The 14,438-nt window shown below is 43.5% G+C and overlaps 1 protein-coding gene across 5 annotated transcripts in view; it reads right to left on the bottom strand.

The window, feature by feature from the left end:
- The window catches only part of smoc1 (SPARC related modular calcium binding 1), a 42,976-nt gene that overhangs the window by 16,574 nt on the left and 11,964 nt on the right, over positions 1-14,438 (bottom strand). For 2 of the 5 annotated variants that reach the window (XM_011490077.2, XM_011490078.2), the window contains exons 2-8: positions 10,967-11,132; positions 8,733-8,816; positions 7,754-7,860; positions 7,569-7,668; positions 3,536-3,586; positions 3,261-3,308; positions 676-765 (exon numbers count right to left, since the gene is read on the bottom strand). In XM_011490077.2, coding sequence (XP_011488379.2) covers positions 676-765; positions 3,261-3,308; positions 3,536-3,586; positions 7,569-7,668; positions 7,754-7,860; positions 8,733-8,816; positions 10,967-11,132 — 646 coding nt within the window. The remainder of the gene's footprint in view (positions 1-675; positions 766-3,260; positions 3,309-3,535; positions 3,587-7,568; positions 7,669-7,753; positions 7,861-8,732; positions 8,817-10,966; positions 11,133-14,438) is intronic. The other 3 variants (XM_011490080.2, XM_011490081.2, XM_011490082.2) reach the window with 3 other exon arrangements.

The following is a 14,438-nucleotide window of genomic DNA, read 5'->3' as shown; positions in this document are numbered from 1 at the left end:
GTCCAGTTATGACCGTTGCTAATTTGTCTCTTTGTACTGTAATAGATGTTCCCGTCTTCTGTTCTCCCTGCTCCAAACAGGTTAAATTACCTTTCTAGGTTTGGTTCTTGGTTCCCTTAAGCGGGAAGCTAAAGTCATCCATGCTCCCTGTAGTGGAGGTTCTCCTAACCTTTTCCTTGAACGTGCTCCTCGTGGGTTCCGGATAGTGGCAGCCCTTAGGCAGGTGTGCTTAAGCAGAGAAACATAAAAAGCATCGGTGGGCCCTGAGGACTGGAGCTCATGTAGGACATCGTGCCAAAAACCGTTTCATGCAATCAGTTGGCCTCGTAGGCTTATTATTTCTACCATCTGACGGTAATAGATTGCTCTGAATTCAAGTGAACTGAACTCCGTCCTGACCTCAGGTGTTTAGTCAGCTCTTTCTCGAAGCGTCTTAACACAGCAGGAGAATGAGACGTGCAGCTTTCCCCTTCAAACTAAAACAGCTTCTGTGAATTGAGTCCTAATGAAATATCAAATTGTGTTTTGGGACATTTTCTGTTCACGTTGTGTTCTTTGGAGACCTGCAATCGTGCAGACAAGAGCAGAACGCTCAGACATGGTTTGTCCATTACAGATCTAAGTTACAAACTCAACAAGGTGTTGGCTGAGACGGCGTCATTAGCGGAGGCTTACCGTCGCCCTCCGGGGGGGTGTGGGTCTCCATGGTGGGTGTGGGCTTGGAGCCATCGTCTGGGTTCAGAGTGAGAAAGAAACGGAAGGAGACTACCATTATTGAGGTTAATACGATCTACTCTCCAGAACTGTTGAATGGTTGGGATTTGCACATGGCCCGGCCAAGAAAGACAGAGACGCAGACGGAACAACGCAGGAAGGACGCCCACGGGCGACCGTGCACACACGGCAAAGAACGCACACTCATGCACCACAGACCTCAACTGTCACTCAAGAAGGCCCTCTGTGCTCCATCTCTTAGCTCCTCTCTATCAGAAGTTTTGTTTTTCTGTTTTGGGGTTGTTTTTTGTCGCCTGCAGACGTCGACATCTAAACGTTTTGGTTCTTGGCAATTCAGGAAACAAACAGATGGAGATAAAACCCTGAAGAACTCGAGCTGTTAAACCACAGAAAGCTGCACTCAAAGTTTCCCTGAAACTTTCGGAGTTCGTTGTCACTTTTAACAAAGTACAAATGAAAAACAAATGAACCCCGTCCCTTCCGAAGCAAATATTTAGGTAAACTTACGGAGCGAGAGTCCGAGCTGCGATGACGAGTTACTCACCCGTGTCGGCTTTAGCATCTTCTGGAACTTCCCTTTGGAAATAATTAGATTAAAAGCAAAGAAAAGGAGAACTTTGGGGGCGAAACTACAGCCGAGTGTTCCAAACAGAGAAACCCACGGGTCAGAGTGACCCGATCGGCTGTAAATAAAACAGCAAAAAGGCTCCACCTCAGAGACGAACGGATGAATAAAACCAAGAAACAAATAAAACTTGTTTTTCTGACATTTACAACTGAATCAAACCAGCCAACTTTTGTCACATTATTTTTGTTAGAATCTGAGAAGAAGGATGGAAAAAAACAACTGAAAACTGAGAAAAATCGAACATTTTTTCAGAAACAGAGCAGCTGAAAGGCATAAGATTAATTACACAGCTTTGTTTGGCGGCTAGGCTGATCTTATTTAGTTAAGTCCCATTAAAAAGTCAAGCTTAAAAAAGATTCGGCAATGGAGAGAATTTGACTAGAAATGTAAAAAGGAGATACTTCTATAGACCTATAGCCATTTCTAAGTTCAATAACACAATTACCATGGAGACCAAACACAGACTTTGGGAGCGTCCAAATATTAAACATCTTTTGATTAAAGTTAAAGAAAGAAAAAACTGTTGTTGTTTTTTTTTTAAAGTAGGCCTTTCAATATAGGTTTATACCTGCTGGGTGAGAAACATACAGATATTTTCAAGAGGGAACAAAGAAATGTACTGTAAATACTATTAGTAAGCATAAAAAATTATCAAAACACCAACAAATAATTAAAAAATGGATAAATGAGGATAAATAAAATCCCAACAAACATGTCCACATTGAATTATATTAATGCCTTCCCCATCTTCTCATAACTATGCAACTTTTGTGACTTTTATATTATTTTATGTGTCTCTCTATGTGTGCATCTTATATTAGTTATATGCATTTTAACGGTCAAAAATGTATTTTAGTTGTATACTTTCTTTATTTATTGAAGTATTTAATCGATGTTTTGGGGTCGACAATTTTTAACGCCTGAACTACAGATGAAAAATGGCATTTGGGTTAATTCTGGAACATTCCAGCAAAACTTTTGATATAAGTTTGGTTTTTGTGGCTCATTTTGCTCTAATTTTTAACATCTTTATTTCTAAATTTCCTTCCATCTGCCATAAACACATTTACATGCACGACTTTAGTCCAATTTTCTGCCAAATAAGCTAATTACTTCTATCAAACGCTGCCATGTTTGATCTTCCTCGCCAGAGTTTGAACTTTCTTTCAGACTTTAAGGTTAACAGTACTGCTGTACTTTTAGAGTTAAGGTTGAGTTTGCTGATTCTATGAAATTTTTTTCCAACCATTTAAACGCTGTTTTAACAAGAACAAGTATCAAAAGCTATCGCCGAAATCTGGTTTGGATTTATGACTCTTGTCCTCGGAATGTAAATTCATAACCTGGAGTATAAATGTCAAAAGCTTGAAAAAAATATCTTTTGGATTAGAAAGATTCACAGCTCGAATTATCCACCAATTCAGAGCAGATTTGCATCTTTTCCATTTAAAATGTCTCACAAAAACACTGACGGGTCATTTCCCTGAGTGGTTTCTGGGCTCGATCCTAAGGTGAAGGTAATACTTCCATGTTGAAACGGACATAAAAACACGCACTGGTGCAACAGAATCTATTTAATTAAAAAAGGAAAAATCCTTTAATGACAGACGGCGAGGCGTGAACCTCGACGCCACGTCCTGACAAACTCCCTACGAGTCTGAAGGACAACAAAAATATCTAATTATTTTGTTACAGATTTTTTTTTTTAAAAAGCCTCAATCCTGCAGATCAGAGTTTTAAAACAAATTTAGTGTGAAAAAAACGCCACAACTGGTGGTTTTATCTAGTGACCTGTTTTCCCTCCTGAGCTGCACAGACGCGGACTTTGCCTGTTGGATTGAAAACATGTCGCTCTTTCACGCCAACAGACGCACACAAACAGCAGAGCTCAGCTCACCTTTTCGACCGGAGTTTGCCGGCCCCGGTGGTTTGTCGGTTACTGACCCTGCAAGAGAAAAACACACACGGCATTGGCGACAATCGGCAGCAGACATCCTGCTCCTTTTGTCAGACGTTTGAGGATGTTTATATCCTTTGATCAGTCCGTTAACCGCCATGTCAAACCTTAAAACATCTCGACTTTGGTGCATGCAAGTACCATCCATCATGCATGTGGTTGTTGCAACCAATCCACAACAAGAGAGTTGAAAACTTTTGAAGGAAATGTACTACCTGACAATCCACTCGTCCCCGCATGAGTTCCCATATTTTCACCGGTGTTTCCTGCAAACGTGTGCAAAATGATTTATCGGGGTCAACAGGAGCGTCAGCGACCATTTCTCGTGAGGTAAGGGGGGGCTTTGGAGGGCAGCAGCTGTACCACCAGGGTCCGGCTGCTGCATCCACAGTCAGACATACCTTTGCAAGAAACGATGAAGATATCGGATCTTATGCAGGATTAAAAGAAATCGGATGGAAAATAGAAAGATCTTTCTCTTCTATTTATGTCCCACACCAGTTCTGGACTGAAGGACCAGATTGTTTTCATGATTCTGCCTTTTCACTGCGCCTTTAAGCAAGAATTTCATCCCCGCCACATACTCACTGGTGGGAGAAACCAATAAAAAAATACATGTATTTTAAATCCACTAAAGAAAGTCTCCCTTGAAAAATTGTATGTAAGAAAGATAAAGATACTTTATTGATCCCAATTTGAGAAATTAGGTTGTTGCAGCGTCCGTGTTAGGCTCAAAGATACAAACGATGAAAAACAGAACAATCAATCAGAAAAAAGAAACAGAGAAAAGCTATTGGTGTGCAAAAAGGAAAGTACAAGTACTTTTTAAAACAGGTAATGAGTAAATTCAATTACAATTTCATCTACTAACTATTGTAAAGTAATCAACTACTCTTTAAAAAGTAATGTACCCAACACTGACTCTGGATAAAACTACTATAGTAGTTATTTTCTGAAATAAAGGCACTGATAAAAATCTAATTTAAGTGTATTATAAAGTTCATTCCTACCAAAAATCAGTCTCATAGCGGAATTTTGATCCGTTGACTCATTTCTCAGTATTCCTCTTAAAACCTACTCTCTGTGCACCAGCCCCTCCCAGCCCACAAAAATGTGCGGGTTCTCCCATTGTGACATCACAAAGTGAGGAAAAGCCCCTTCCAGGAAGAGTCTGTGCTTCCAGCCCCGCCCCCAGGCTAAAACACACGCCCACTTTCTCTGTGGAGCTGATCGGCTAAACGCTTTCCTTTTAGATGAACAATATGCTCATCCATCCTTGTTAAAAGTTTGTATGTCGTTAGTTTTCATAGGCGAAAGCCCGACACGCTGCTGAGGCCGGCTAAAGTTGGCGTCATGAAATGGGCGACACCCACAAGATGAGAAAAGGCGGAGCCTTAGAGATCGAGTCATTTTACTTCTGGGTTGAAAAAAAGGTGATATATTCTCATATATAAGGATCTAGTTTACTCTTTAGGGCCCAAGAAAACCAGGATATAGTGAGAAAACCAGGATATAGTGAGAAAACCAGGATATAGTGAGAAAACCAGGATATAGTGAGAAAACCAGGATATAGGTCCTTTAAGGTCTACAAAGCAAATAGGATGAGATTTGAAGATCCAGCATGAGGCCAGATGCGTTCTTCCTTCAGTATAAAAGCATCTCGACTTAAAAAGAGAAGCGGAGGATCGGAGGGAGGGGGCTGGACTGTCTGAAGAGCAGCTTTGGAGGGGGCATGCCCCCACTTTCATCACACGCTCCACACAAAATGTGCACCACATGTTGTAGTGGCTGTTCAGGCCAATCCTGGCAAAGGCCGCTGTATTATCTTCTGAAGGAAAATGATGGTGATTATCATAAAGTGTTTCCATCCAGGATGAGAGCGCACGGCTCCCGCTCAGAACATTTAAAGTGGGGGGGTGGAGGCCGGCGAGGCCCCTGCATGTAAGGCCATTAGCCTTCTTGTTGACCTTGCACCTGCCATGGGCGTCATTGTTGGAAGACAAACTGTCCTTTCGACGTCTGGACTCCGTCTTTCATCAGTCCAACTGTTCTCCCTGCAGATCGGCTGTAATTCTCCCAAATGGAGTCCAGAGATGTTCCAAAGCCGTGTCCACACCAGCAGACGCACTTCAGTTTTTTTTCCTAAACTCGTTTCGTGCACATGGGAGCAGCATTACAGCATAGACTTTACCCGCACAGCCACTGAGAATGCTGGGTAACTGACGTAGCACAGGCAGAGGGCTGCACGAGTTCTCCTCACAGCTTAATGGAGAACGTTACTCGTTCCAAATTATAGGCAGTAATTTTAATATTAAATCTGTTGAACGGGGAACAAAACCAGCTGCAAGAACAACTGCAGTCTCTGTACCGAACACTCGTACAACATACAGCCACTCCGTACACGTTACGCATATTCGGGGCGGCCGTGGTGCAGCGGAAGGGCGGTCGACCCCTGATCGGAAGATTGGAGGTTCGATTCCCGCCTTGCCCCCCCCCGTGTCGAAGTGTCCTTGGGCACGATGCTGAACCCCCCCTTGCCTCTGGTGGAAGATAGAAAGCTCTATACAAGTACGCACCGTTTTACCGTATCGCATGGATGGATGTCCTACGTGGATTTACGTAGAAAAAGTGAGAAAAGTTCCACGATGCATCACGAACTACGTTAAAACCACGGAAGAAGTACGAATGCACCACACAAAGAACACGTAAACCAACGTAGAACAAGAACCGTCTATATGCAACTCAGTGATTCGTGATTCAATTACGTAATTTTAACGTGATATGCGCGCCGTTCACGCAATTTACAAGTTATAAATCGTGGTTGAAAGTCCGTTAGACATACGTGGAATGGTCGTGGAAAGACACAAAAATGATAGTTGCATAAGATTTCCGTAATAATTGCGTATAAATTACGTAAAATCAGCGTAGATTCTGTACTTCTCAACCAACCAAAATTTTTACAACCGTAAAAAACAAAATTCACATAAAGACCCGTCGGGCGCAACACCCTCTGCGGACATCTGCGCACATCGATGAACCAAACACACGAATAACGTATATCACGCATGGATCACGATAGACCAACATTTTATACGTGGAAAACGCACAAAATGCACGTAGTGGCTGTGTGACACGGCCTTAAGTAAGGGTGAAGTAGGCGAGACGCACACGTGTCAAGCCTTATGAACACTTCGCGATACACTTACCACACACATGACAATAGTATGTTCTATTTTCCGGACGTCCCTTAAGGTGACGTCACTCTAAAAAAATGCAAATAACAGAAACCCAAAAACCAGAGACACCTGTTTGGGTCACCACCCCCTTACGGGGGACCAAGGCTTTAGCGGTTTAAATTGTTGACAAGCCGTGACTCAACGACGTCTGGCTCCTACATGACGGCGTCCGCATCGTGAAAAAATGGCGAAGGCGTGAATTAATTAATTGGTTGGAGCTAGCAGTAAAACATTTTCTACCGATGATGTCACCCAGTCAATGACAGCAACAAAGGAAATGGGTTCAATCAAAATGACATTGATCACGTTTCGGATCATTTTGTCTGGTAATGTGAAAATCCACTCAAAACTGTCAAATAACTGTTTAAACCAACAACAACAACCTTATTTTAGACTATATAAACATTTTAAAAAGGAGCATGATAGTATATTTATATTCCTCCTTCACTATACATTTATATACACTATACATATACTATACATACTGTATGCGTAGCTGCATCTTGCATCCCATTTTAACCAGTTTGTCCCATACATCTCTAATAGCTGGTAGTTTGCCGCCTTGCCTCCTCCTCACATCGACTAGCTCTGGTTTCATGAATTACATTGTCTTTAGACTCTGAAAGATCCTCTGACTTTTCTTCCTCTGCGTCAGTATCCAAGTTCTAAATCTGTGATAAAGTTTCTTGAGCTGTAAACCTTCTGGTGGAAACAAACAGAAGCTCCCTCCTCCTTCACACCTGGAGCTCTGGCAGTCAAAACGTAACTGACTGAACATCAAGGTGTAGAACTCTTTGATGTTGATTGAAGGGACATCAAAGAAGCAGATTTATTTTGGATTAGTAGTGTCCGGGTCGATTATACCCATGACATCATCTCTGTATGCAAACTCTCCACTAAACGTGTCCAGATTTGACACGATTACCCAAATGAGGAAAGTTTAACCAGTACAAAAACCAACATGGGTCAAACTGACCCTTAAGATAAGGGTTAAACTCATCCGGTCAGCTACCTGAACAGACAGGTGTCCTGTTCCGCACAGTGGAGCCGCCCACAGGCTTCCCTTCACTGGTGGCACACCAGCAGTATCCGGTCAGGGTGTGACACTGGACCTGCAGCGGCGGAAAGCGAGTTCTTCGTTAAACGAGCTCAGATCAGGAGCCGACGGCGAGGACCGCAGCAGAAACGTCTCCACACCTGAGCGAAGGATCCGTCCTCGTTGCACTCCGGGATGAAGTCCTGAGGCTTCCTGGTCTGCTCCAGAGCCTGCCTCCTGTCGGCGCGGCACTTCGACAGGCCTACATCTGAAACACGCCCACATGAGGTCTCACACTCAACCCGTCTGCCCGACACTTGCAAAGCTGCAGCGGGAAGCCACAAAGAAAATGTTTCATCTGGTTTTGTTCTGCAGCTCATCCAAAGTGAAGATTCCTCACTTTTCCTGCATGAAACCAGATTTTTCACGTAGTTTTTTTTGTATTATTTTATCGTTTTATTAAATGTCTCCACCTGATGAACATCATGCACCTAAAGACGGTCTCCTAACGCGAGAGCATCTTCAACCAGTTGGAGGCGTCCTCGTGGCGTCGGCAGCAGTTACGAGCTGCTTTCTCGCCATTCTCCACGCCGACTTTGAGCCGTGCCGCTTTAAACAGGAGCTGCAGAAAGCTGGTCATCCACGGACCTTCATTAATAATAATAGGCTTTGTTCTCCTCATCTGAGGAGCTAAACTGCTCCTCCTATTTTAGGAAAATTGCAAAAACTATTTTATTTCTACTGTTTTACCAAACCAAGCTTTTGTCCTGTTCTGCTGCGTTATGAGCCTGATGACGGCTTCGGGTGGAGAACACAAAGACGGATCGGAGCGATGGAAACGTGACGTTAAACCTTTTCATCTCAGCTGTCGTGGCGGCGTTGGCATCCAGACGGCAGAAGATGTGTGATCCCGTCTGCTAAAGCTTACACGCCTTCAGAGAGGTGGAAAATGAAAGACATCTTTTCATTCTGCTCCGCTGCTGCTGCACTTTGTTGTTGTGGCTCCGAGCTGCAGCATCTCAAACAAACTCTTTGATCCTCAAATAAAATGTCTTTAAAGCGTTTCCCCATGCGGCTCTGTCAGGAGGAAGCGTAGGACATGAGCAGTTTGGGTCGTGCAGGAACGTTTTCCGGGCGTACCTTTGAGCTCCTGGCCCGCGGCTTCAGGCGTGGACGTGGCCGCCGGAGGCGCCGGCAGCAGCTCCGCCTTCGGCTTGTTTCTGCCTACAAGACCAAGAATGCAAGTTCATCCAGGTTGTTTGTTACACTGAGTTCAACATAAAAGAAAGAACTTCTGAAGTGTCACATGGGGGAAAATAAAAAGTCCTTTCTCTGGGAAACCAGTAGAACCTTCTTCTTCTTCTTCTTCTTCTTCTTCTCTGCTGTTGGAGAATCTACACAGACCAGTGATGGCATGTTCTCATTTAAAGGGACGCCTTGCTTCCAGATGACTTCAGAAAGTGTCTCCTGACTTTTAAGTATCTTCCTGTTTTTAGATTCAGCACAGAATTTAGGGAGACAACATTCTAAAAGTCCTTTCTGTCATTTCATGACTGAATTCCAGCAGGTTTCCCTCTTCCTGCATGAACTTCCTGCTGCTTCTGTCCACTACTTCAACAGAGAACTGGATGCATTTCTGCTGCGTTGCTGATGATTCTTAGCTAAAGTCACACAACATAAGTCCTCAAAAACTCTTCATTTGCTTGCCATCATTTAGATGGAAGTCTTTGGTTTAGGGCGGACAACAATTGGCTTAGGGTTCAGGTTTGTGTGTCTAATTTTCCTCTTTAAAAGTCTCCAGTTGATCCAAAAAGAGGCAAAGTTCTGGTCACACTTATCAAAAACAGACACCAGACTCGGTTTGAGTTTTTCTTCATCGGCTGCTTGAATTAAAATCATTTTTTAATTTCCACACAAACTGAATTTTTCCAAAGTACAAAGACACTGGAACGTTCCATTGCCGTGCGCGTGGTACGTCTCTGTGTTCATAAGGCTGGTGGACGTTCCACGGTGACGCTGTCGTACGGCGCCCTAACTCCACACTAGTCGTCGGTAGGTCAGGAGTACCGACGTCTTACTGACCGCGCACAAATGCTGCACGCACGGGGTGTGCACGTGGTACGCGAGCGCCTGTAGGACGTCCACACAAACTACACTCGAATTTCCTCATTTCTAACGGTCCGGCTGCAGCGAGGAGCGTGCACGTGTCACGTGAACAGCAAAAACGGCCTTCTTAGTGCGGTAAGCAGGATTTGTGGACGTTTAAAAAAATGAAAAATCTGTACGACACACCTGCGTCTCACCTATGTCCCCCCCCTCCTTTACGTGTCGTTCACGACAACCTATCGCCAGCGTCACGATTGTAGAAAAAAATCCCTTCCCTCCTCACTTTAAAGTGCGTTTGCCATTTTCTAGTGCTGTTGGAATCTACAATTCCAAAATCCCAGAAGTCTTTGGGAAAAACCAGTGTGCATCGATGCTCACTAGATCGGCGAATATGGACCACAAAAGCCGGGGAACCGGAAACAGGGTCCAGGTTTCAAAATACAACATTATCGTTTCACATTTACAAAGACGTTCCTTAAGCGATGCCGCACATAAACACCGCGGATGACAAAAGTTTCATTGTAGAGGTTCAAAAACATAATAATGTACACAAAAGAGGTATGTTACAAGGACTCAGTGAGGGAGGGGGCAAGGGCTTTGAGCATTTACGTGTTGGATGGGCAAAGACACAAGGTGACGGAGCAAACCACTCCTCCGGGATCCAGGAGGGAGGGGGGACGGACTCCTCATGCAACTAAACGGAGATGCACCGCAGACAGATGAGTGTAAATTCGGGGTAACTCCGACTTCTCTCTTCATGTTTCTGGTCATGTGATCCGGTGTTTCTGCGTTTCTCCTCCCCCCTGAGAATTCAGGGTTCTGCTCTTTTCTGGTTCTGCTGGGAGGAAACGAGTCGTTCCTCCCCTCTGTTGCCTTGTGCATGTTTAGGATGGAGAGCCGTAAGGGACATAAAGGTATAACTGCATTTTGAGGAAGCTTGTTTTTGTGATCCTTGATGCTTTTTTTTCTTTGAAACAAAAACTTTTTTTTTCTTATTTGTTCTAAACTACAAGCTTTTCTGTGAGTTTATCGTTTTTCTTTGTTTTTAGATAAATTGATAGTTAATTGGTGTTGCATAAAGAAATGAATCAATTTGAAAAACAAGGCCATAAAAGGCAGAATGTCCGATGCAGAGATGTTCCACGCTAAAACATGTGACGCTTCAACAGGTGCAGAAACCGTTTTCAGAAAACCTGGTTCAGTCTGAATGTAAACAGCAGCTTCCAAACCAGTTTTGGATCCAGAAGGACCTACAGTTGGCGTCTCACCTCGACAGCGGCCTCGATGAGCCAGAGTGAGGGTCTTGTCCTTGCAGCGCGCCCTCTGCAGCTCGCAGCCCGTCTCGTAGCTCCGCCCATCAGACCCGCAGACGGGCTTCCCCTGCGTCCGCGAGCAGACGACCCCACAGTGACCGTCTCTGTCCCCAATGAGCCACTGCAGGAACAGGAAGCAGGTCAGACAGTGAGGACTTTCAAAGTAAAGTCACCTCAGGTAATGTGGAAAAAATGACAAACCCGAACAGAGAGCGCCTTCAGCTCGGCCTCAGACGTCGCCAAACAGTTTATTCATAACCAGTCATCGCACTCCTGTCAGCTGCTGCCATACACTCTTTTAGCTAATTGATCTCTGGCAGAGGACCGGTTTGAACCCTGATTAGGTGTGAAATGAGCCAAACCATGCGGAGCCATGCCAGCCTTTTTCCTCCCGTGAGCGTGAAGCGGCGCTCTCTCTGCTCTAACGGCTCTTGGCTCGCCAGCCGCAACAAATCCATCTAAGCTCTGAAGGATTTGAGGGCAGTTTAATCTCTGCCAGATGACTAACGTTGTGGTTTAGTGAGCAGAGGTGCGGCGAGCCAGGCCTGCAGCACCTCTGAGCCAAACTGGCTGCACAAACACCTGATGGGTGTCATCCCGCTGGAAGAGGTCCGACTTTTTTTTTTCCAATTAGGCCAGCAGCAGAGATGCTGATTGGTCGGATCCAGCAGAGATCTTCTAAAGCTCCCGTCGTACGATCCGAGGCCGATTTCTGAACGACCTACAGCAGACGAGCGCCAACTCACACGTCCGACCTGCACGACATTCACGACTATGGAGTAATATTCATGCCACCACGTTGCAAAACTGTTTAAGTTGCAAACAAAAATATTCAATATTTGCTGTGGATTTTTTATTTTTTTGGTTTTGCATTTGCAAAACAAATGTTTTTCGCATGCGTTGTGTCTCATCTCGCTTTTTTCCCAGCCAGAGACACCTGATTGGTTAGAATCTGGACCAGTCAGACGGCTGTTTGATGAATAAACTGAAACCCATGAGAGCAAAATCAAAGAAAGCAAAAAAGCGAGATGAGACTTAACGCGTGCAAAAACGTGTTTTGCAAAGGCAAAAAAAAAAAAAGATTTGAAAGCAAAAATTTTATATTTTTATTTGCGTTTTCGTTTGTTTTTTGTGTGCAACATAGTGGCACAAATATTACTCCATACACACGACCGAAACAGGAGAAAGGCTTCATCTGAAGGCATCAGGACAAATCAAACAAATCTTTTTTTAACTGCCGTCACATCAAACCGTTTCTCTTCTAGAAAATGAAGATCTACAAAGACACTTTTGCAAATCCAAATTTCTAAAGTTTCAGAATTAGAAAAAACCTCCTGCTATAGAAATACTTCAGAAACATTTCCATGTTTATAACATGATTATCATCTCCAAATACCATGATTTGATTAGTATTACTACGTTCCAACCAGAGCGATCTGTCTGAGACAATCTGTCAATCGAATCGATCAATATAAAGTTATTTTAAAATGAAATAAATCGATTCTGATCGATATTGGAAGAAAAGTAGCTTAGACGCTCAGAATAAGACACTAAAAATCAGAATCCCTGTAGATCCACAGCATTATATCCAATGTCCCCTGCTGACCAAGATGCTTGGAGTGATTTGGTGATCCGCCTCATAAGAGAAAGAAAAACCAAAAACGTGCTTTAATTTTGATTGAACATAAATGTATACATTTTAAAACAGAAGATTTTTGAGTGTTTTTTTTCAAAACTGTGACTTTTGATCTCATTTTAGTGCCAAATGCACCAATGGGATGATGTCCCTGAAATGTTGTGTTCATGTAGTGTTGGAACAATCGGAAAAATGCCTCATAAACATTTAAAAAAAGAAAAAAGCACCGCATGAATGCAGAATAACTTTCTGTGCCTAAACAAAGATCAATATATTTAAATGAAAAAAGGATCATTGATACCATCTTTCCATTTTTATATATACATATGTGTGAGCGTGTGAGCGTGTGTGTGTGTAAAAATATTTTTTCCACTCTAAAATTTGTCTTTTCCAAAATAGAAATGGGACAGTAAAACAAGTTTTTTTTCCCAATTTGTTTGTTTTGAAAAAATTGAAATTGGATTCTGCATGCAGAGAGGTGGTAGTTCCTGAGAAAAGCCCTGTGAAACATTAACCTTTGAGTCGTCCACTGCAGCAAACTGAACTTTAGTCTTGTTATCATTTTTTGGCAACAATTTCTGATGTCAAAATGTGCTGCCAGTATCAAATGGAAGTGTTTGCATTTCTTTCAAAACATGAAAGTAGAACAGGTCACGTCTTACCCCGTCAGTGAAACTCAAATTTCTGTTTATTTCATGTAAAAATGATTGAAATCCATGCAGCGGCTTCATCTGAACATTAAATCTCCTCATTAAACCCTCTTTTTTGTTTTGTTTTAACTCGTGAGACGTCGTCAGGGAGTTTCCATCTGTTAAATGTTTAGAATTCCTCCTGAAAGTGAAGGAAATTCAGCGAGAAGAGAAGAGGAGCGCGTGGATTCCAGCTCGTCCGGCCTTCACGTCCAGAACAAGCCAGACGTCTTCAGCGGCTCCAGGCCTGGCACTCGCGCGTGGAAGAAAACCTTTCGACACGCGCCTCCAGGGGAAACTAAATCATGCCGTTCTTCTTCCTGAGTGTGTGCGGACAGCGAGGAAAACAAAGATTTCCTTCTTAACGTCGACTCTTTTCTGCTTTACTGATGCAGACAGAAATCTGCAGGTACTTTGGGGGAAACCATCTGCAGTTAGACCGACTTCTCCTCGATGAGGACGTTTTTGTTTTACATCCACTTCATTCAGCATAAAAGTGGAGAGAGCCAATCAAAGAATTGAAGGAAAGACCAGAGTGGCGTCTTCCTCACATCCCTGACTCACATGTGACGAAAGCCACTCTTCTCCTCGCCATCTGCTCTGATGATGTAAACCCTTTCAACAACGCCCCCCCACGTCCGAGTCACGCCGTCCCACGCACACACTCATCTCCACTTCTGACTCATGATGAAGTCACCTTTAAAGATAAAAACCTTGCGACTTGGTTTGCTCCTGACTAGTTGGAGGAAACCATCTGAGGAGACGAGTTTCTTACCATCACCCCTCTGGATTTCAAGATGAACAGCTGTTAAACAAAGGGGGGTCTAAGGGCAGGGATGCCAGTATAGCTTAGTCAGTTTGTTAGTTCATTTTAGTATTTTTCTATTGAACTCTTTGTATTCGTGATCCTTTTGATTTCATGTTTTACTTCGAAGCCCATCGAGACGACTGTTGTTGTGATTTTGGGCTATACAAATAAAATTGAATTGAAACAGTGAAAACCAATCCCCGCTACCCTCTGTTCCCCAAATTCAAATCCGACCTGGGAGCACCAAACCTCGCAGTTCTCCAAAGAACCACTAGGGGCTGGTTTCCAAAGAAA

The sequence above is a fragment of the Oryzias latipes genome, chromosome 22 (assembly GCF_002234675.1).
Source record: "Oryzias latipes chromosome 22, ASM223467v1".
Taxonomy (NCBI): Eukaryota; Metazoa; Chordata; class Actinopteri; order Beloniformes; family Adrianichthyidae; genus Oryzias; species Oryzias latipes.
Note: the sequence above shows the minus strand (reverse complement) of the source record. Positions and strands in the feature narration are given on the sequence as shown.